Source organism: Trachurus japonicus, chromosome 21, assembly GCF_045865225.1.
Source record: "Trachurus japonicus isolate A0001 chromosome 21, Traja_1.0".
NCBI lineage: Eukaryota > Metazoa > Chordata > Actinopteri > Carangiformes > Carangidae > Trachurus > Trachurus japonicus.
This window is the reverse complement of record NC_140927.1, coordinates 29,978,978-30,002,175: the sequence shown is the minus strand read 5'-3', so window position 1 is coordinate 30,002,175 and position 23,198 is coordinate 29,978,978. Positions and strand designations below refer to the sequence as shown.

At 42.5% G+C, this 23,198-nt stretch overlaps 2 protein-coding genes and 1 long non-coding RNA gene across 3 annotated transcripts in view; 1 reads left to right on the top strand and 2 right to left on the bottom strand.

Annotated features, from left to right (window-relative positions):
* LOC146965504 (uncharacterized) overlaps positions 1-23,198 on the top strand; it is a 518,674-nt gene that overhangs the window by 44,851 nt on the left and 450,625 nt on the right. The gene's annotated exons all lie outside the window — the stretch shown is intronic.
* Positions 9,155-10,657, bottom strand: LOC146965533 (trace amine-associated receptor 13c-like). Its single transcript, XM_085765570.1, has 2 exons — positions 10,488-10,657; positions 9,155-9,974 (listed from the first exon to the last, which is right to left on the bottom strand). Exons 1-2 carry the CDS (start codon positions 10,655-10,657, stop codon positions 9,155-9,157), a joined length of 990 nt encoding a protein of 329 aa, XP_085621696.1.
* On the bottom strand, positions 19,237-20,345 carry LOC146965532 (trace amine-associated receptor 7f-like). Its single transcript, XM_085766232.1, has 2 exons — positions 20,188-20,345; positions 19,237-20,041 (listed from the first exon to the last, which is right to left on the bottom strand). Exons 1-2 carry the CDS (start codon positions 20,343-20,345, stop codon positions 19,237-19,239), a joined length of 963 nt encoding a protein of 320 aa, XP_085622358.1.

Sequence of the window (23,198 nt, the reverse complement as noted above, 5' to 3'; positions counted from 1 at the left end):
GACAAAATAACAATAATTATAGGAATGGACGAATGTCCATTTCTTCGTTCATGCCCTTGGGTGACATAGTGTCTAAAGTATAAATCCAGAAAAGTTCACGTCTGAGAAGCAATTTGTTGATATCACCTCCCCTCCTCGGTTGACATACTAGTTCTATACCAATGTAGCTCAGAGAAGCCACACTATGTTTCATCTGGTTAAAGTGATTCGCTACAGGGCTCTTGGGATCAGAGTTTCTTATAGCACACCTATGTTCAGAAATTCTGTTTTTAAGGGGTCTGGATGTCTTACCAATATATGCAAGCCCACAAGGGCACTTAAGCATATATATAACGTTGTTAGTTTTGCAAGAAATTATACCCTTAATAGAAAACACTTTACCAGTGCGTGGATGATGAAAGATTTTGGTTTTACGTGTAAAGTTGCACTGTTGACAATTACCACACTTATAGTTACCTGCTTCCACAGGGGGAAGAAAAGAAACAGAGGCACGAGGAGGTGGAGGGCTAGGGTTATCCGCCCTGACCAGCATGTTTCTAAGATTGGGGGGTCTTCTAAAGGCAACACGAGGGGGGTTTTCAAACCGTCCTCTCAGAGAAGGATCGGAGGAGACAATATGCCAATGTTTATGTATAATCGAGGACATATTCTTAGCAAGAGGTGAATAAGGAACAACACATGTAATTCTGTCATTAACAGTTTCAGTTCTAGTAGAAAAAAGACAGTCAGTTTGAGTTACATTAGAGAAGCGGTCGGAGGCCTGCGTCACCCATTCTTTTTTATACCCTCTTTGAAGGAATCTATTAGCAAGATGCTGCTTTTGTATGTTGAAATCAGAGTCTGAACTGCATATCCGACGAATGCGGTTCATCTGTGCAATGGGCAGGCTCCTTTTCAAAGGGGAGGGGTGATATGATTGTCCATGTAGCAGTGAATTCCTGTCAGTAGGTTTCCTGTAGAGTGAAGTGCTGAAACCTTTGTCGCTCTTAATGATAAGAATGTCCAAAAAATTCATTTTAAAAGGGTCGTGTGCCATAGTAAATTTCAAGTGTGTGTTCTGTGCATTTACAAAATTAAAAAAGTCTCTGAGTTTGTCTTCAGTTGAGGTCCAGATGAAAAAGACATCATCTATGTACCTTCTGTATGTAGAGATATACTGAAGGAACGGGTTACAGGAGGGATTCAGCACCACTTCTTCTTCAAAAAGGCCGACATACAGGGATGCGAAGCTGGGAGACATTTTAGACCCCATGCTGACTCCCGACACCTGCAAAAAGAAATCTTTATCAAACATAAAGTAGTTTGTGGTCAACACAATCTCTAGCAGCTTCAAAATACAGTCCGTGCTAGGTGTGGGCCTGTCCTCTCTGGACAAAAAAGTTTCAGCTGCTCTGAGCCCTCCTTGGATAGGGACGTTAGTATACAGGGACTCAATATCCATGGTTACCAGGATGCAGGGCTCTTGGTAAGTATGAGCAGTATTAATGAGTTTGATAAAGTCTATAGAGTCTTTGACATATGCAGGTAAAGATGAAACACAAGGCTGTAGGAAAAAGTCAGCAAAGGCGGAAATCTTCTCTGTGAGAGACCCTATCGCCGCCACAATAGGTCTTCCTGGAGGAATGGTAATATATTCCTTATGGATTTTGGGGAGGGTGTAAAAAACAGGTGTGACAGGTGAATTTACCAGCATGAAGGCGTGCTCTTGTTTAGTAATCTCTCCTTCTTCCAGGAGGTCTTTGAGGCAGCCATGTACCAGGGTGGTGTATTCTACTGTGGGATTACCTGGCAGTTTGCAGTAAAAAGTGTCATTATTCAGCTGTCTCATGATCTCCTGTGTGTATGGTTCTCTATCCAAGATAACCAATGCTCCCCCTTTATCTGCACTTTGGATTATAATAGACTTATCCTTTTTGAGAGCCTTCAGTTCCGTATGTTGTGTTCTAGTCAAGTTATGGGTGACCTTATATTGTCTTTTCTGTCCCAGGAGTTTGGCAATATCTCCCTCTACCAGTCTGCAGTATGTATCAACAGAAGAGTTCCTGTGTTTAGGAGGTATGAACGTGGATTTACCTCTGAACGAAGCGTGGGATCTATGTCTGAGGAGGGCTGAGGTGTCTGGATGAGATGTCAGGGGCTCCTCAGTCTCTGTGCCACTGGGGGGGGTCGTCTCACCAGTGCTATGGGGGATACCACAGGACACATGATTATCTCTTTGCTGGTGATTAAAAAACTCCTTCAAACGTAATATACGAAAGAATTTTTGGAAATCCACGAAAACATCAAAATCTTTGCAGTGGGTAGTAGGGCAAAATGACAGTCCCTTATTTAATACCAAAGTGCATGATTCAGATAGGGGCTTACTTGAGAGATTGATGACATTCACTTCCTCCACTTGCTGTTGCGAGTGTTGTATGGCTCCCGTGCGAATTTTCTTTCCCCGCCTGCACCTCTTGCGCTGTGGAATCGGGTGCCTTGGGGGTGTTGTGGGGTGTGTTGAGTTGGGCCTAAAAAAGGCCTTCGCTGGGAAGCGCTGGAGCCTGCCGAGTCCACGTCGAGTGAGGAGGTGGAAGTCGCTGGACTGTAGCGTTGGTATCGCGGCCTCCTCCTCGGTGGCCTGTGCTCGCCTGCGGTTGATGCCGCGTCGGTTTTATTAAGCCATTTGTATACAGTGCCCTGTTCATAGTCTTTAGTATCACGGTCAAATTTTGGCTCAGCACCTGCCCAAAGTTTTTGGTACGGATGTGCGTGTGACCTCTCCTTTTTTTCAATTCATGTAGGTGAAATAAAATTCTATTCTTACTTATTTGACTTTTTTTTTAAATTGCATTTTCCTAATATAAAATATCTGCATTTAATGATTAATGTTGTGATTTTGCTCGGTAAGCGTCATGTGTCCCTGACGCATTAAAATCTCAAAGGATGCAGTAAACTATCCATGCGTCCCGGAGACGCACCTCATTTTTCCCATGAAAAACGATACATTTTAACAACAACTTGTGTTTAAAATCACAGTAACTAGTAGGGTTGTCGCGAGGACCGACACTTCGGTACCAAGTCGATGCCGACACGCAAAAAATACGTCGGTACCTGCCTTTTTCCGGTATCGTAAGCACTGACAGTGGTACTGCGGCGTACAGACCATAATACATCCATTATGGTTTGGAACAGAGAAAAAACAAATGTGTGTAAACATGGAACGCATGAGCTAAAAATTGAAACAATGTGTCATTTTTGCACCGGTATGTGTGGAAACAGCCTGAAAGTGAATGAATGAGAACTGTTGGGGAAACAAAAAATATAGGGCCGGATTTACTAAGATCTCAGATAGCGGACGCTATATTGTTTGCGCCCGCTATAATATTGCGAGTTTGGTTAGTGCACGCAAAACAGGTGATCTACTAAGAGTAACCCACTAAATGAAAACACGTGCAAACCGCAATATGTAAATGAGGGTTTTGCGCGTGTAATCGTTTCCGCCATGGAGAGAGTGGACAGAGAGCTGGATGGACGAAGGGACAGAATGACATTTGATCCGATGCATAATGACAGCATGTGTGTTCATCTCTCTCGCGCTCTGTTTAGATAAATAAACACAAATCGCTACAGGGCCCAACTCGTCATAGTGACTAACAGGCAGCAGCTGCAGCGACAATCACACACCTGTAATATGTGTGTGCCGCCCATGATCGAGTGGATTAATAGAGAGCTCAGGTGGGACACACGGATCTAAACGCTCTGACCACTGACCAGAGGGATCAAACACGGGTGAAGGCAGCGGTGACGTGTCTCAGTCCGGGACCGAGAGTCGGAGCTGAGCAGCCAGGTGAGAGGAGAGGAGAGGAGAGGAGAGGAGAGGAGCGCACTGCAGGACAGACGTGCCCCGTGCGTAACGGCGCGTAAAAGACTTTTAACACGGCTGAAAAACTATTACAGAATGACCCAGACGTGAGGAAATGCAGAGATGTAAGATCACGGGGCTCTGACAGGTATCAAATCAATAAACGCATACGTTTTGGCAAAGTTGTATCAGTTAGTACATGGTTTTCAGACGTGGTGAATAAAGACGCAAAAACAGCCACCGCAATCTCTTCCTGGTTTGGTAAATCACATTGCACGCGCTAAATAAATCTATTTGCATCTACTCCTCCCAGTATTCTGCACGTTCTGGCTGAAACGCCCATATTTACATATTCATCAAGGCAAACACGCTAAATGGATCACACGTGCTATTCTGCCCGTGTGAGGGACGCAATCCTCGGTGCGTCCGGTTAGTAGATCAGGTTCCACATGTGTTTGCGCGTGCAATCACGTTTGCACACGTTTTAATACACGCAAACCTTTAGTAAATCCGGCCCATAGTACTTTAAAAAAAACTGTCTTTGCCAGGTTTGGCATCCCTAAAGAGGTGGTCAGCGATAATGAACGGGCCGAACCAGCCGTAAATGGGCGGCCAGAAGCAGCGTTGGCAACTTGGTGACTTTCTCGCTAAATCTGGCAACTTTTTTTTTTTGTCAAAAGCGACTAGCGACAAATCAAGCGACTTTTTTTTCTGGTGTTGTTAAAAGCGTTTCTGGTTCAGAGACTCCGATGTGAAAGCACGTATAATAATAATAATAATAATAATAAACTTTATTTATATAGCACCTTTCAAAACAAATGTTACAAGGTACTGTACAACAAGGTAACAACAATTAAAATGACAGCCAGAACAAGTAAATAAAATCAAATAAAATCAGGAAAGGCTTTCCGATAAAAATGAGTTTTGAGGAGTGATTTAAAACACAACACTGAAGAAGCTGACCTAATGTCCTCCGGTAGATCATTCCAGAGCCTTAGGGCCCGAACTGAGAATGCTTTTTCCCCCTTTGTCATCAGTCGGGCCCCAGGGACAGCTAAAAAACCTTTATCTGAGGATCTCAGAGTGCGAGCAGAAGTGTACACAGATAAAAGGTCAGTGATGTATGCAGGACTAAAACCATTGAGTGCTTTAAAAGTGATTAATAAGATCTTAAAATCAATCCTAAAACGTACTGGAAGCCAGTGCAGGGAAGCTAAAACAGGCGTAATGTGCTCACGTTTCTTAGTTCTGGTTAAAAGCCTGGCAGCAGAATTCTGCACCGACTGGAGTCTGTCCAGGGATTTTTGATTAAAGGAGTCATCACCTGGTTTTTTATGTATCCAATCCCCCTTTAATTGCTTTGAATCAGTTCTTAAAACTTATTGGAAACATTTTTTTTTTTTAAATTCAAACATAGAGCTTGTTCTGACACTTTTTCATATGGCAACTTTCTCTCGTGAGAGTAGGCGCGAGGTTTTGACTGGTCCGGATGTTCATTGTATTAATATGTAATGAGGCGCGCATTGATTGGACGCAGGGAGGACAGAGCCGGAATGGTGGCTGGCCCTGTGGGCTACATGCAGGCTGTATTGGAAACCGCATACCTATGCTGCTCTGTCATGTACCGTAACCATGTTATAACTTCATAAAATAAAACAAAATTGTATCGGTTCATTGTAAAACATGTATTTATTGATGCAAATGTGGTGATTTCTGTACGTAGGCTACAGAGCCCCGGTGCAAAGCTGCTGCTGCTCTGCGTGAAGCTTCACTTTTCATTCAAACAAACTAATGCTACTGCCACAATTGTTAGATTTCATCAGTGAGACAAACGTTTATCACCTAAAAAGAATTTAACCAGTCGGCGGTAAACCTCTACAAACCTGCGGGTAAGTTAATTAACGACCGTTTCCTCCGCGGGGATGACAACGTAGTTTGACCGGTTAACGAGAAGCTGCAGGCGGGTTGCTGACGAGTCACTCTCCGCTCCTCTGCCTCGCTGGAGCTTCACTTCTCCCAACGCGAAGCAAACTTCTAAGCCGTCATTTGGATAAACTAACCGCACATTGGGGATCTAAACCCTTACTTTCTCGCATGAATAAATATTAAAACTTAATAAATTAACGACCCTTTCCTCCGGCGGCACGACGACGTTGTTATCGGCCGGCTAAACGAGCACTGCAGGCGGGTTGAGGAGTCACTCCTCCTCCTCTCCTCTGGTGCTCACTGCAGCTGGCTGCACCTCACTTCTCCCAACGCGGAGCTAACTTCTAAACAGCCGTCATTCGGATAAACTAACCGCACATTGGGGATCTAAACCCTTACTTTCTCGCATGGAAAAATATTAAAACTTAATAAATTAACGATAGTTTCTTTCGGCGGCATGACGATGTCGTTCGGCCAGGTAAACGAGCGCTGCAGGCGGGTTGAGGAGTCACTCCTCCTCCGCTCCTCTGGTGCTGGCTGCAGCTGGCTGCACCTCACTTCTCCCAACGCGGAGAAAACTTCTAAACAGCCGTCATCCGGATAAACTAACCGCACATTGGGGATCTAAACCCTTACTTACTCGCATGAAAAATTATTAAAACTTAATAAAGTGACGAAATAACAGCGCTACAGTGGGAAATAAAACAACCCGTAATGGCGGCGCGGCAGAAGTCGGGGTGGTGGAAGAGAGGTGTGTTTATGAAAGCAGTCTCCACGGTGACGTCACCGTAGGAGCAGAATCAAAATCTCGTAATGTTGTGGTGCGCAGCCTCATGAGCTACTCTGGCTTAAACAAAGAGCCCAAACGAAAAAACTCAGCCACTTTCAAACCCCAGGTTTTCAGGCAAGTTTCCACTGAGGTCCAACACCAGTATACATGTTTTAACAAGGAAAAATGCGATTTCCGGGTGATGACTCCTTTAAAGCAGAAGTGAGTGATCCGGTCGTTTTCGCTAATGCTGCGTTCCAGGCAGGCTTCTGAAATCATAAATTACAGCTTCAAGTCACAACTTACGACTTTGTAGCGTTCCAGGCAACCCACTCGTGTTTTTCCGACCTGTTTAACCGGTGAAAGTCACTATAACGGCCACTCGTAACTTCCGACCCGTGAAATCGTACCAGTACGTCTTTTTGTACAGTCTATGTACCAGATCGAACTGGTACGACTTCACAGGTAGGAAAAAAACGAGTTTCCTTGAACGCACCATAACAGTCCTCGTCCCTACGTCACCACATTCACGGCGTCCCCTTGGCTGCACACACAGCCCTGCATGCCGTTCTCTCTCCTCATTGGATAAAAACTGTAGGATACGATAAATGTTTTCTCCTCGACTCAGAGCAGAGCAGAGGGACTGACAGACCCGCGATTCAGACCAAACACTCTATGTAAGTGATTGCTGTCGGAAGATATAACTATTTAAGACTTAGGCTATATTAACACAAATATATCACTTACTTCTGCTTTAAGACAGGTAAAAAGACTGTTACAATAATCCAGTCGTGATGAAATAAAAGCATGTAAAATCGTTTCTGTGTCTTTAAAAGATAAAAAGGATCGAATCTTTGAAATATTTCTAAGATGATAAAAGCAAGACTGAACAAGTTTGGTCGTGTGCTGTTCAAAGTTTAAGTTGCTATCAAACCAAACTCCAAGGTTTTTTGCGGAGGGTTTGATGCCATCTATTAATGGCCCAGCAGCTGACAGGATTTGTTTAGACATCTGCTGGGACCCAAAGACCAGAACCTCTGTTTTGTTGTCATTGAGTTGGAGAAAATTTTTTGACAACCAGTTTTTAACAGCAGTAATACAGTCTAAAAAAGCACTCAATTTCCCAGGGTCAGTGGCATTTACGGGCAGGTACAGCTGAGTGTCGTCAGCATAAAAGTGAAAAGACACATCATATTTTTGTATTATGTGCCCCAGGGGAAGCATGTATAATGAAAATAGGATTGGTCCTAAAACAGACCCCTGAGGCACGCCGTACTTCAGAGAGGAGGAGGAGGACTTGAAGCTATTTGCTGTGACACAGAACGTACGATTTAAAAAGTAGCCTATGAATAAAACCACTTCAAAGCTGTACCTGAAACACCCACCCAGTGCCTCAAACGATTTAAAAGACACGTATCAATGCTCTTTGTGTTAACTCAAATTAATTGTACTTATGTCACTTTAACTTTATTATATAGGCCTTAATTCAACCATTTTAATTTGATTGCCTTTAAAAAATTTTTTTAAATATACACTTTAAATTGTGGCATTGATGATTACAGGGCATGTTTGTGTCACGGCGGCGCTGATCTTACAAGGTTGGTTTTCAGCCCAAGAGACGTTACTGTAGGTGGAAGGCAGAGAGCCTCCATTCTCCCTCGTAACAAGTTACAAGTCATTTATTAAACCATGACAATCACTCCAAAGCTGTTTAATTAAGGTAAAAAAATCTAGCATATAAAAATTTCTGCATAGTTCCTCTTTAAATTGTAATCGTTACAAGTCACAAGTCTTGTAGTTAACTATAACAATTACACCGGAGCTTTTTAATTAAGGTAAAAATGTAGCATAGCCACGGGAGAAATTCTGCTTAGTTCCTCTTTAAACTCCACATTCTCAAAATGTACAGTGCAAAAAAAACCAAAAAAACAACCTGAGTGTATTTAAAGTGGCATAACTTTAACTTTGACTTTGTAAAGGCCCACGACAGCTGTTTATATATGAGGGTTTAGTAGGAGGAAGTCAGGATCAGCAGGTGGTGAGTAAATAATAATCAATCCCGATTACATTGTTCTGTCACACTGAAACCCAGGGGACAGATATGAAATGCTGTTGTCCATTTATACTCATGATTCTTCCTTCAAGTGCATGTTTGTGTTGTCAGAATTGTCTTACAGTGCAAACATTTTGATACAGCTGATATAACTGGCACTCACATAGTTCCACAAATACCCTGGCCTATATAAAATAACATTTGGAAATAAGGAAGAGAGTGTAATATTATAATGAAGCCTCCCCTGAACTGCTCTTTCTGATTCGGTTCAGGAAAAAACGTACAAATGGAGAACAAAATTTACACATGTTTATTTAAAAAAAACAAAAAAAACAATACACTGTTTCTCAATCAGCAAAAGCAAGTCAGAGTATAACTGCACCATGCCACTACTTTTGCATTTGCAGCTGTGAAGCATGACATATGTGGCTTATGTGGTCATATCTAAATATCAAAGGTAAAACCCACAATCACTCTGACAGAGATTGTTTGGGAAGTAAAGAAACATTTCCATATGAATATGAATCTATGTCAATATATAATCTAAAGCAGCCAATCAACATTTCTACATTATATTGGTCTGACTGGACCCAGGCTCCAGTATCTTAAGTGTAACAATTTGTTTGAAAGATTTTCTGAACCAAGGGTAGAAAAAAACATAGATCACAGGGTTTAGACAGGAGTTGAAATACAACAACCAAAGCTCAATGGCTGATGTTGACGCACTAATCAAGTTGTACTCAGCTGCAACAATGAAACAATAATATGGAGTGTTGCACAGAAGAAATGCAGCTATAACGACACCAAGAGTCCTCGCTGCTTTCAATTCAGATTTCTTAACTCTAACCGTTTCGGGGCGCTCAAGTGTGACAGTTGTAACATGAGAACGCATGGCACGAGCCTGAGACACAGCCACCACAAATACTCTCAGATACAAAATTGAAATGATTAAAATGGGGGCTAGAAATGTGAAAACAAGGTCAGAATATGTTTCAAGATAAGTCAGTATGACTACACACTCTCCAACACAGGCATTATATATGTTTGGTTGCTTTAGGAAATATCTAAGAATCCAAGCGCTGTGAACAGTAGAAAATATCCAACACAGATAAACACAGTACTGAACTCTTCTCAGAGTGACCTTGGTGGAGTAAAACATGGGGTCACAAATTGCCACATAGCGGTCAATTGATATGAGAACCATGCATCCTACTGAAACACTCACAGTGAGGTAACCTAAAAAATAATTCACAGCACATATGAAGTCACCCAGCATCCAGCAGCCATGTAAGAGAAGGATTTCTGCTGGCATCTGCAGGAAACCCACAAGGAAGTCTGCAACAGCCAAAGAGAGGAGGAGGAGGTTGGTGGCGGTGTGGAGCTGCCTGAAAAGAGAGAATATCAACATTTAAAATAATGTTAGATGTAATGTTGTGGAAATAAGCAGTATAATTCTAAATGTATCGACAACACTGTAACATCATGCATAAATATATTACGGTATTACAGTAACAAAAGCATGTTTAAATAACCTGTATGTAGCCTATCTATCAAAGGCCTAAAGAGGAAAACATTAAATCTTTGAGCTTGTAACTTGTTGTTTTTTCAATAGACCTTTTGCTGACTGTCTCAAAAGTAACATAATCACCTCATCAACAATCAACTCATCGTTAGCTTTAAATGCAACAAAAATAAACATAGTAAAATTATAATAAGCAGAGCAAGTATGGTATGTTCTACACAGTAAGTCACTTGTTAAAACATAGATATGGATTGACTACATGTTCTAATCTGATGAGACATGTTGCATAACTCAGACTCAGACATTCATCATGCATCTAAATGGAAACAAAATATAAACATTGTGTATAGGCCATGCAGAGAAATTCTATCTCTGCCTGAAGTGGGAGATAGAGATGATGACCACAAGGTTAAGAACCACAGTGAGCACAGTGATGAGGGACAGCACACTGTTAACAAGGGTGGCCTCCAAGTAAGGACGCGTGGTCTTCATGCAGGAGTTGTTGAGCTCAGGAAAGCAAAAGTCAGTTTCCTCCAGGGCCTCCATATTCAGAGAGAGGAGAAGCTGCCAATCTCTGACAGCTTTCTGAGTAAAACTCTTTGTCACACAGCTGATTTATATCTTTCCTTTCTTGCCCTCCCATATTTAAATTTCAGTTATTCAGGAGGCTGATTAAGTCATACTCAGGCCGTATGTATGGACCTGTAACCTATGGTAACTATCAAAGCAAAACACAAAAAAAGTTTTCAAACAAAAATGTAGGTCATCTACTCAAAAGTAACACTGCACAGGCAACAACACTTTTTCTGATGGTGAAATATTTTGTCCGTTGCTGTAACAAGTAGCTGATGGTCAACCCCAGCCACATCTCCCTGGAATAGGGCAGTCCTAGCCCTCAACAGTTTACACTAAATGTAGTGACTCTGAAAATCTCTGATTTTGTCACGGCAAACTTTGTTTATAATTGTTTCTTTTCGTTGAAAAAAAAAACTGTAATTTTGTCTTTAAAGGTATTCAGAAAAGAAAATTGATTTTGAGCCCACTGTGGGTCTTAAAATTAGTGTAATCACTCATCTATCAGACGATGTAGCCCATACTTTGTGCAAAATTCTATTTTTGAGTAAATCTGTGGTGATAGTGGGGTAATTTGTTTTCGCATTACCTAATGCAGGTCTAACGGATGTGCACTCACTCCACCCATAAAGGACGTGCTAACCAACTTGCCAGGAGATTGTCAACCTCTTGGCGAAGAGGTTAGCATCGTAGCCTCCGGTGCGGGAGGTCGTGGGATCGAACCCCACCTAGAGCAGGCCGTTAGAAACGCAACGCAGAGGACCAGATACGACATCGGCTACAGCGGTGCCGTGACCCGGATGCCTTGGGTGGAGTGAGTTCAGAGGGGGTGAGTGTAACGGATGTGCACTCACTCACCCATAAAGGACGTGCTAACCAACTTGCCAAGCGGTTGTCAACCTCTTGGCGAGGAGGTTAGCATCGTCGCCTCCAGTATGGGAGGTAGTGGGATCGAACCCCACCTAGGGCAGGCCGTGAGAAACACAACGCAGAGGGCCAGATATGACATCGGCTACACAGGCACACAAATTATGCTTCACATTGCTCACAATTCATCAGCCAGTGATTTTGGATCCGTCATCCGTCAATCAAACGTCTGAGAAAAACGAGGAGACTCGTCCACCAGCACCGACACAAACTCTCCTCCGTTCCTACTCCACTCTCCTCCTCCGGATCCCTGCGCTCCATCACTTAGCCTCACTAGCTAAGTTAGCAAGCTATACAGTGGGAGCCACATAGAAATTCCCCTGCCATGCTGCTGCCATGCTGTTCCCATGAGAGTTCCAGCAGAGCTCCAGCAAAGTCCCAGCAGCTGGAGTGACCCCCTCCTTTTCCTGGGTGTGACTAGTTTTTACTGGAACTCCACCCATTCAATGAAATACATGACATGACCAGGAGATGGCGCTTCTCTCACAGAACAGTACATATCGCCAGAGGCGGCATTTAAAGTGCCGCCGCTGGTGGTGAATGGAAATTCACATAATTCATAGAACCACGAGTACATGTTTGATTTAAGAAGTGAAATTATAACAGACCTAGCTACTGGAGATGCGCTGGCCACTGTTTTATCTGGAAATAAATTGTTGTAGCTAATAATACCTACTGTCAATTTTTTTATCACAATTTATTTACTGTGAATCTACATTTAAATAGGAAAAAACTAAGGGAGTGATGAAAGCCTTTTTAAGATGTTTGCAGTTGCAGGTATTCAGTGCATGCCTTCGACCAGGGAATTAGCATTATCATTGCTCAATCTTTTGTTTGCACTAATGGGCCACCTATTGGTCACCCATTGTCACACAAATCGCACAGAGCCTGCAATGGAGCTGGCTGTTCAACTTTGAAGGAGGACCGGGGGGAGGGGAGCTTATGTTGGACCAGACTCTCTCCTGAGCAACAACACACCCCAAACCCTTGAACATTCACACCTGCTCCAGAGCATTACCATCTCCAAGCATCCCCCACTGCTTTGACTATGAATTGATTAGAAAATGAGCAGGTATTTCCTTAGAAGGTCCTGCTTTAAACATTTTTATTTTCATGATTATCTTACATTATTATCTATCTTACAAAAAATGTTGTAATTTTGCAACAGTGCTTCATGGCAGAGGTTAGGAAAGGCACATGTGGCAAGGTGAAGAGGGTCCAGGGCGGGCTTCGAACCCCAGACTCTCAGGTAACAGTCATGTGCGCTAACCATTCGGCCAAAGGGACATCCCCTTGGCCAAGTAGCCAGGGCGCATGATCAATAGGAGGCATAGTGACAGGACCCTCAACTGTCACACACACACAAACAGGATTGCAGATGGTCTGAATATGGAGTCAGGGCTGGAATTTAATTTAACTCTGTACTTCCTCTGGATTAAATGTATTAATTAAATGTATTGATTTTTCACTATAATTTACTAGTTATAGGCAGCACTAGCCTATACTGTCAATCCCCCTATAAACCCCATTCCGATTTGATATCACAACTTCACAAAGTTGAAGACACCTGCTGCACCTAGTCTAATCTTTGTATGACTGAATTATTCTGCATAAGACCATGACTAATACTCATAGTAATGCTGCATTAGCATCAAAACAAAGTAGGCTAAATAAAAAATGATCATACATATGTAGTCTCAGAAAAAAAATGGAAAAGTCAGGGGCCCACTTTAGTATTCTTTCAGGGGCCCCAGAATTCCTAGCAACTGCCCTGATTATCTGACTAACTTGGACCGGCGGATCAGCTGGTGTGCAGTGCACGCTGTATAGCGTACTGTATGATCTCTCTCTCTCTCTCTCTCTCTCTCTCTCTCTCTCTCTCTCTCTCTCTCTATCGCGCTATACGTCTTCACAAGACACAGGTCGACGTGTGTGGGGTGAGATGGAAATGAGAGCAGAGCGCACCTTCGCTCTCATGTTGAGTTCCATATTAAGACAGGTGCGTCAGTGCCAGTAGATCGCGCGTCAGGCATTTGGCTCTCCTAATGGGAATGGCTGGTTTGACGTGACTTTATCAGCTGTCAACCACTCTAGATGCGTCAGGTCAGCATAGCGCAGGGGGAGGGATATTAGTATTATGTGGTGAAAAATACACTCATTCATGAAATTTTATTGAGAATTTTACAGAGGTGCACAGCGCATGTTTACGGTGTCCGGCGACTCTGACCCCTACACCGCAGCAGCCAGCAACAGACTTTTACAAATTAAAAGCATGTGAGCAACATGCATTAATGCGCAATAAAATAAAGTTAATAGTTTAATGAGTTGCCATAACGCAACTTGCACAGCCCTAATAAATACACAAATGTAGCCCGTGGTTCTGAGACGTGACGCGCTGTGGTCACTAGAAATTTATTTTGCGGATCGGGAGTGATTGAGCAAGCCAGAGATGCACAGCAGATTTCATGGTTGCCGACTGGCAAAAACTGAAAGAGGGGCTTGTAAATAACTGTTTACATTACAGGTTTCACACAAACAAACAAAAAACATCCAGTAGCCTATGTTAAGTCTCAGCTGTGCCATGGCGAGGGCGCACGACGCACATGTGTTTTAATTTATGAACCTCATAATTATTTCTCTTTCCTCTTGTTTGAATATAAGGGCGGTCAGTTAGGACCACACTTTCATTTTACACATAGAGTCTCATGCGTGTATATTCACGGACACGTTGGCATGTTGTTTATTTATTGGTTAGGGTTTATTTGTGCACCGTATGCTTCAGTGTTAACATTAAAACCACCACAAGGCAAACATTTACTAGAATGCAAAATCTGTAGACAGGTAAACTGCGAGTGATATACATTTTTATTTGTGCTCTGTCGGTGTTTATTTATCTTTGAAGCTACTTATAGATCGCCTGTTTTGGATTATAGCAATTCATCTGAGGGAAAAAAGAAAGGAGGAGGAAAAGTGATTGACAGATTAACTCGGGTCAAAATCACTGCTCCTCCCCGTGGACAAATGAGACACTGCAGCTGATTTTCACACGGGCTGCAGAGGGGCGTTAACAGTCGTGGCTGCGTTCGCTACGTCATCGCGGGGGATTAAATTATCGCCACGGGCCAAGCGGGAGCCCGTCACGGACCCGCCACGGACCCATCACGGTCCCACAGTGGTCCCACCAGGGACCAGGGGGAACTTCGAGGTGGCTACATCTGTAATGTAGCAAGCCTACTAGCTAACTAACAGTAAGCTACGTTAGCTAAACTCACTTGCACACACACACATACACACACCGAGCTCGGTCCCGCCCCAAACATTGAATATCCCATCCGCTCAATAACGACCAATCAAATTTGTTTTCCTTACTCGGGTAAACTCATGCGGCAACTCGTGGAAACTTGTGGAAGGAGGCGCGACAAACAGAACAAACGACCATTTCTGAACACCTTTAAATGACTTATAGAAATTATAACGATGATCATCACCTATGGGCTTGTAGTCCATCGTGGTGACTGTGTCTGCAGCGCCCCTTCCTCTGCCTGTATTTTGGTCTTTCGCTTCATTTACAGGGATGTGTCTGGGTGGAGAGTCTGTGTTTTCTCTCCAGCCAATGGCAGAGTTCAGGTGAAGTTCCGTGCAGCATGAGTAGGAGGGCTGTTCCGCAGGCTAGCAGGGGATGCTATCCGCCACCGCTAACACCTGCTAGCTTGATGCTAACTTCCACTAGCGGTGGCAGCTAGCACTCGCCGCTAGCACCCACTTCTCGGCCCTCCTACTCGTTACAGCATAATACTCGAGGCTCCTGTTGCCGGTGATGGCAGGTTTTCGCCCCGCCGCTCCAGTGCTTCACTCAGACTGTATTTCCTTTTCTTTGCAGTCCTGACAACTGCTGCTGATGCTGTCAGGGGCAGGGGGCTGCACAGTTGAGCCCGAGAGGAGGGTCCCAGCTTGAATATTTTGTTTACAAACTGCAACAAACAAACCTCGAGATTCTACCTTTGAAAGTGGACTATGTTGTTTCAGGGGTGGGTGAGTTGTTGTTTTTCCACTGTATTGTCATAATGTCTTCATGCAGCAACCACTGGACTGCATCAAGCCCTTGATACCTATGTTAATTTGTTGTATTGTTTCGGGGACTACGGATGTAATTTAGCACATGTGCTAAATCCGGTGTATTTACTGTGGGTACTCTAGCACTCACTGTCTATTAATATGCATTGTCCTGACCAAATAAACAAATAAAGTAAAGTAAAATAGTTTGAAGGTTCTGGTCTGAGAACGCCAACACAACCACATATAGCAGCCAGATATCCGAAGCTCCTAGATCGGATGCACTCATCCCCCCGGCTCCATGAAAAACAGTACATTAAAATCATGAATAGGATTGGTGGCAAAGGACAACCCTGCTGGAGACTCCAAGCATGGAAATGTTTCACTCAAGAATAAGGACTCCACTCTCACATTGATTATATGTGGGCCAGATAACTTGTATCAAAGACTCCTGGATTCCAACCCTGATTCCTGCAGTGACACCCACAAGATCTTGTGGGGGTTAAAGCTGGAGTGCTATAACTTCTGTCAACCACTAGGGGCGGCGGAATGATCAGAAAGCTACCAACTACTCAATTCAAGTCATTTAAACCTTTTTTCAAAATGGTACATCTGCAAGTACCTTAAAACCCCTGTACGGAGCTTTTAACTGGATACGCAAAAGTCTCTGGTTTCTGCTGATGTGTCTCTGTTGCCTACAACAGCAAATGAGCCCATCAGTGTGAAGATACGCTATTTCTAAGTAGTCTAATTCTATACCTCTGGAAGGCATGGTCGGGTCGGACCACTGACGAAACGATACATTATGCTGCTAAAAAAAACATAATGACTGTTAACTGGAAAGTTAGTTGGCTCCTCTGACCTGCTGCTGCTTCCTAGTGAATCCGTCTACGTTAGGACGATAAACAAATAGCATTTGTTTGTTTGTTATTTATTTATCATTCCAAAAGAGGTTGTTTTATTTTCTCATCAACCAAAGGGGGGCCCAGCAGAGAAAGTTTGGGAACCACTGGATTACATCATCTGTTCACTGCTTTGGGGGAAATTAATAATAAATGTTAAGTAATTATGTCAGATTATTATGATTATGACAGAGAAGTCCCACTTGATTACTGTTAACTATGAAGTAAACAACAATTGCATCATATGAGTCTTTCTTCCCTTGCACTACATCTGATTGCTGCAGTGTCATGTGACACCAATGAAAGAAGGTGTGAATCGTCTCATGTAACAAAGTCTTGATTGTTGCCAAAGACAGAACCAAATGTAATTTTTGAAATGTCACAAACAAATGATTATTTACTTCCATTGGGCTGAGCATCAGAAAGTTGTAAAGGTCAAGAATTCATCTGAAAAAGTTTCTGTTACCTATGTTTAATTGTGTGTTTCTTCAACAATAACAACATCATGTTTTGATGTGAAGACACTGCATCAGGTTTTTTTTTATTTCACACCTTTAATTGCACCGATGTCCCCATCGGGTCTTTGTGGAGGGAGGTGTGAAAACCACAGAGATGCATTGTTATTAACTGTGTTAGTCCAGAGGCAACAGTCTTAGTAACAGAAAGTGCATGTATTTGTTTGTGCTATGATAAAGTTAAACACTGCTTAATGTTCTGATTTAATTAACACTCGTGGGGGCCCAACAATGCTGTGTATTAATATTTAATATGATGTAAGACAGTCAAACATCTTGCTGGTACTGTATGATGAAACTTTCTGAGAAGTATGAACTTTGGAGACAGTGAAAAAACTGTTACAACAATGAATGACTGAATAAGTAAATTCAAGACCCTTCATCAGACCATTTGTTAACCTCTGAACTCTGGTCTAATGAGTTTAGAAATAACTGAAGTTGCATCTCTGTCTCTCAGAGCTCTGAATGATTATATGAATAAGGGCCCAATCTCACACACCACTACTTTACCATGACACATTATCCTATATGCTTTATAATGCATTGATATCAAACAAGCAGTAAAAAAGCTCAACTACTTGACTACTGGACTTTCTATGAAGAACGGGGTCGTAATATAAGGCGACACAAGACTGAATGGTTGTCACAATTTTTAAATCCTTATTATTGACGAAAATACAAAACATTTATGTGTATCATTGGTTGTGCTTGTGCAGCCATCTTGCTGATGTACCAGGTTTATTCAGGGAAATTTGTCATACCCCTTTGAGGATCATGATACCCCTTTACCCCTGATGTGAACGCGATAAAGTAGAAATGGGACTGGGCCTTCTTTTTCTTCTACTTTACAAATAATGTCTGTGAGCGATTGGATCTCTGATGTGTCTTCTTCAGTGCCCTTATATCTGCCCTTAAAGCTTCTCACTTGTGAGAGAATCACTGGACATGTTAATGCCGGATACTTTTGGCCCTTCACTGAGAAGACTTTGGGCAGCCCGGTCTAGATGTCTTATGAGCAAATCTGTTTGTTTGTTATTGTTTTTTTCTTCAAATTTGTGGATGAATCACCACTTGAAGCATTTACAGTATATTTATCAATACACCCAAGTTGCCTGCCCACGCTTAAATTTTTTATGTTTTTAATTATTATTTTCCCGCTACCTTCTTTAAAAAGAACCATATGGATGTTCAGTAATTTCATGCACTTAGAGCAACACTATGTAGTTTTTCGACCTTAAAATAATGTTTCTCAGCCCAGCTCTGGAGGGGAGGCTGGTCGGCCGTGCGGCCCAGCACAGGGCGCTCTTGAGTGTGTGAGAGGAGCAGGGAGACTGGGCTTGAGCTGGTACCGGTACGGTACCGGCAATGGCAACAAATTCACATGGGCTACTCTGCTTCTCCGGGGACGACAAAGGTAGCAGACAGTTGCCCTTCTTAACTAGAGTACCAGTACCAGTTACATTGCTTTGCTTTAACAGTTAAACACAATAATAACAATAATTATAACAATAACAATAAACAACAATAATTATTCATTTAAAAATTGAGTGTTTATTTTGCAGCCTATGTGCCTATGTTATAGGCATATTTAATTTAATGCACTGAGACGTGAATGTTTAGTTTTGGCCCACGACCCTCCAACCTGATTCATTTTTGGCCCTTCATTGCAAAGAATTTGGGCAGATGTCTTATGAACAAATGTATCACCACTTGAAGCATTTGGTAACGTTGTCCTTAAGTGTCATTCGGTTAACCCTAACCCTAAACCTAACCCTACAAAAACCGAATGACACTTAATGACAACGTTATGACATTGACATAATGTTTATGACACGTTCATGACTGTGTCATGTCAGTCTTATGACAGTGTCATGTCACTCTTATGACGATACCTTCAAGTAAAGTGTTACCAAGCATTTACAGTATACATGTATTTATCAATACATTTCACAAAATATCCAGAGCATGGAAAGGGCTCTCATCTTCACTATACTGTAAAGTACTTTATTTAAGGATTTTTAAGCAAATTAGGGTTATGGTTATTATACCGTCTATTATTATCACGAAATATGTTATTTTTTTCATCTAAGATCACGTAAAAAACAACAGAAACCACTGAAAATATAGAGTCACATAGATGCTACATGCTGCCTGTTCACTGCAAGTTGGCCTCACAGGAGTTAGTCTGCAGTATCTGTAATGTGACAATAATTCTAGTAGCTTTTTTAAACCAGGGGTAGAAAAAGGCATAGATGATGGGGTTTAGACAGGAATTTAGATACATCAGAAATATCATGAAGACCTCGGTTGAAGAGCCAACCAAGATGTTGTGGCCTGTGAGAGAGACACAGTAATATGGGCAGTAACACATCAGAAACACAACTACAAGGATACCGAGTGTCTTTGCTGCTTTCAATTCAGATTTGTTAACTTTCGCAACTGTCAGGTGCTTTACAGATGCAACATGGGACTTCATGACACGAGCCTGAGACAAAGCCACCACAAATACCCTCATATACAGAACTATGATGAGTGAAATAGGAATAATGAAACTAAACACCAGGTCGACAGCTCCTGTGATGATGAACACACATTCCCCAGTGCAGGAATTATACCTGCCCGGCTGCTTCAGGTTATCACACAGGAGGAAAATGCTATAGACAACAGAGTAAACCCAACACAGGAGAACACATATTGTTCCAGTTCTTAGAGTGAATTTGGTGGGGTAATGCAGAGGGTCACAAATGGCTATGTGACGGTCAGCAGATATGAGCACCATGTTTGTTGAAGATGCAGCAGTTATGATGAGAGGGAACAGGTAATACATCGCACACATTAGGTCACCCAGCATCCAGCAGGTCGCTGTCATGAGCATCTCGACTGGTATCACCAAGACGCCGACAAAGAAATCTGACACAGCCAGGGAGAGGAGGAGGAAGTTGGTCGGGGTGTGGAGCTGCCTGCGGTGAGAAAATATCATCACTGTCATGCTCACACCAGTGGAGCTATGCACAAAGCATCAACATATCAACACCACTTCTTGGCATAATTCAAAATCTGAATCTTCCTGTAAACAGTGTAAATATTGTATGAGTGGTATATGTGCCTGAAGTGGAAAATGGAGATGATGACCAGCAGGTTGAGAGCTGCAGTGAGCACAGAGATGACTGAGAGCAGAGCGTAAAGAAACACAGAGTAAGGAGGCTCTGGCTTCCTGCAGGAGGAGTTGAGGAGTTGTGGAAAGCAGAGTTCAGCTCCGTCCATGGCTGAGCTGCTGAGCTCTGGCAGCTTTCTAAACAAACCTCCACTTGTCTCTTGTTGTGTTCGCCAACCCACCTTTTTCCCACCTCTTGACCTCCCTCCTCCTCTTCCTCTCACAACTTACTCTGTCTTGGCAACAGCAGTTTGATGTGTCTGTGTAGCCAATGTTAATCAGGCCCTCTGCGTTGAGTTGCGGTACAGACTGCCCCAGGTGGGGTTCGAACCCTGGTCTCCTGCACCGCGGGTGACGATGCAAATCGTTTTGCCAAGAGATCAATGACCGCTTGGCAGTCTGGTTTGCACGTCCTTTATGGGTTAGTCAGTGCACCCGGACCCTACGTTACATCTGCACAGATTTGCTACCAGCCTTGCTCAATGGTACCTCAGTAAGATTCCTCAGAAAGATCTATTACAGTGTTGTTGGTTTTTTTTAGGTTGAAAAACAAAACAAGCTGCAAGAAAGGCGGGTAGATTTCCATGTCATAGACCATGTTTACACGTAACCCAAACAACCGACACCATACTTTTTATATATTTGGGGGGGGGGGCTTTTTCACCTTTAATGGACAGGAGAGTTGAGAGAGAAACAGGAAACAGTAGGCAGGGGGGGTGAGTGGGGCAGCTCGACGCGGGATTCGAACCCGGCCGCCTGCAGTGAGGACTATAGCCTCAACACATGGGGCAGGTGCTCTACCAACTGAGCTAAACACTGGCCCAAAACCAAATACCTTTCTATATGTGAGAAAACAAAAGAAAAATTCCAAGGCACTCTCTTACCTATAAAATGCCTTTATTAAATTAGGATAATTAAATTAGGATAATTAACATTTCCAGTGCGAATTCGCACTGGAAATGTTAATTATCCTATGGCCAAACACTACCTTGACTTCCATAACAGTAATCCTTCTACCTTGCAAGCATTTGGCATAGACCACATTCCATCTTCTATACGCAAAGGCAATAGACAAAGAAAACTGAAGTGTTTTGGATCTATAAGTTGCAGGTTACAAAACATCCGGGCCTGAATGAGGACTTAGACTTCACTGTTTTCTTGTGAGTTTGTTATGTTCTCTAGTTTTTCTCTGGTTTCTGTCTGCTTATTATTGTATTGTATTTGTTTTATCTTATGCTGTTTGATTGTTTTGTTGTATCTTATTTGATATCTAATGTTTTCTCTTTGGTATCTGTTGGCATGTTTATTTTGTACATATCACTGATTGTTTTCCTTTATTCTTTCATTCAGCTTAGTTGAGGCCTGGGCCATGGATATGTCCCTTTAATGGGCTGATGACCACACCCACTCTGGGTTGTGGCAACCAGGTGGACACTTGTCATTGGACAAACACTTGTATAAAAGAGCCATTGTTCCTGTCCCACTCCATTTGACTCCCTGATGAAGGCTAGACGCCGAAACGCGTCGGAGTTTTTAATTGTCATGTTGACCATGCCATAATTTAATAAAGGCATTTTATAGGTAAGAGAGTGCCTTGGAATTTTTCTTTTGTTTTCTCACATCATTGATCCAAATTAGACAGCTGGCAAAGGTCAAACCACTTCTTGCACATCAGCACTTTGAAACAGTAATTCATGCCTTCATCACATCTCGGCTGGATTACTGTAATGCACTTTATTTTGGAGTTAGCCAGTCCTCCCTTGCACGTCTCCAGTTGGTGCAAAATGCGGCCGCACGCCTGCTAACTGGAGTACGTAAGAGGGAGCACATCACCCCCATCCTGGCCTCCCTCCACTGGCTGCCTGTGCACTTTAGAGTTCATTTTAAGATTCTTTTATTTGTTTTTAAATCTTTAAATGGACTGGCCCCATCTTACCTCTCTGAGCTTCTTCACCCCTACGCCCCTGCTCGGTGCCTCCGGTCAGCTGATCTGCTGCTCCTGGAGGTACCGAGGTCCAAACGGAAGCTCAGAGGGGACAGAGCCTTTTCAGTTGCCGCTCCAAAATTGTGGAACGAGCTTCCCCTCCACATTAGACAGGCCTCCTCACTGTCCATTTTTAAAACTAGTCTTAAAACCCACTTTTATTCTTTGGCGTTCAACTCAGCATGAGACTCTGCCTCTGTTTTAGTGTTTTATGGTTTGTTCTATTCATTGTTTTTAATGTTTTTTATTTTTAATTGTTTTATTTAAATTCTAAATTGTTTTATTGCTTTTAAATTCTTTTAAAAGCAATTAACAATTATTATGTTATATTTATTCTTCTGTTGCATTATGTACAGCACTTTGTTTCAGCTGTGGTTGTTTTAAAGGGCTCTATAAATAAAGTTGAGTTGAGAGTTGAGTTTCCAAAGAGCACCTCTTTTTAAACAACGAGTCCACGAAGCGCTCCTTTGTTTGAAGATTTTTTACCTTTCTATATGTTTGGGCCTATCATCCACACTTAAACGGTGTTTTTGGTACTTAAAAACTAATATTTTCAAAAACTCCATCTGGCCAGTAAACTTTTTGAAACACCATTTTTGCGTTTACTAATGGAGAAGGAAAACAGAGTTTGGTGGCAGAGGAGGCTGGGCCGGGGGAGTGAATTGCTGCTTGCAACTTCAACAAAGACCATAGCCACAAATAATGCTCAGAACAGCACCAAACTTCATCAACAGTACAAGTGTTCCAGCACATAATACGAGGCATGACACACCTGCTAGTTTTGTTTTTTTCTATTGAAAACCGACGAAAGCGGAACTCACTTACATCCATCTTTGGAGGCTTATCTGATTAACGCATTATCAAAAATAATAATCTTATACTTCTGTTTTATCAATTGATTCACTTTGTCCTTTAAAATCACAAGTATTTTATATCCTAGATCAGGGCATCCCAATTTGGGGCCTGCGGGTAAAGTTGC

Excerpts from the sequence above, each read along its gene's own strand:
- LOC146965533 (XM_085765570.1), bottom strand. The coding sequence starts at position 10,657 with ATGGAGGCCCTGGAGGAAACTGACTTTTGCTTTCCTGAGCTCAACAAC. Across the intron at positions 9,975-10,487 it reads ATCTCTATCTCCCACTTCAG|GCAGCTCCACACCGCCACCA; the intron begins GCAGAGATAGAA and ends CTCTCTTTTCAG.
- LOC146965532 (XM_085766232.1), bottom strand. The coding sequence starts at position 20,345 with ATGGACGGAGCTGAACTCTGCTTTCCACAACTCCTCAACTCCTCCTGC. Across the intron at positions 20,042-20,187 it reads ATCTCCATTTTCCACTTCAG|GCAGCTCCACACCCCGACCA; the intron begins GCACATATACCA and ends TTCTCACCGCAG.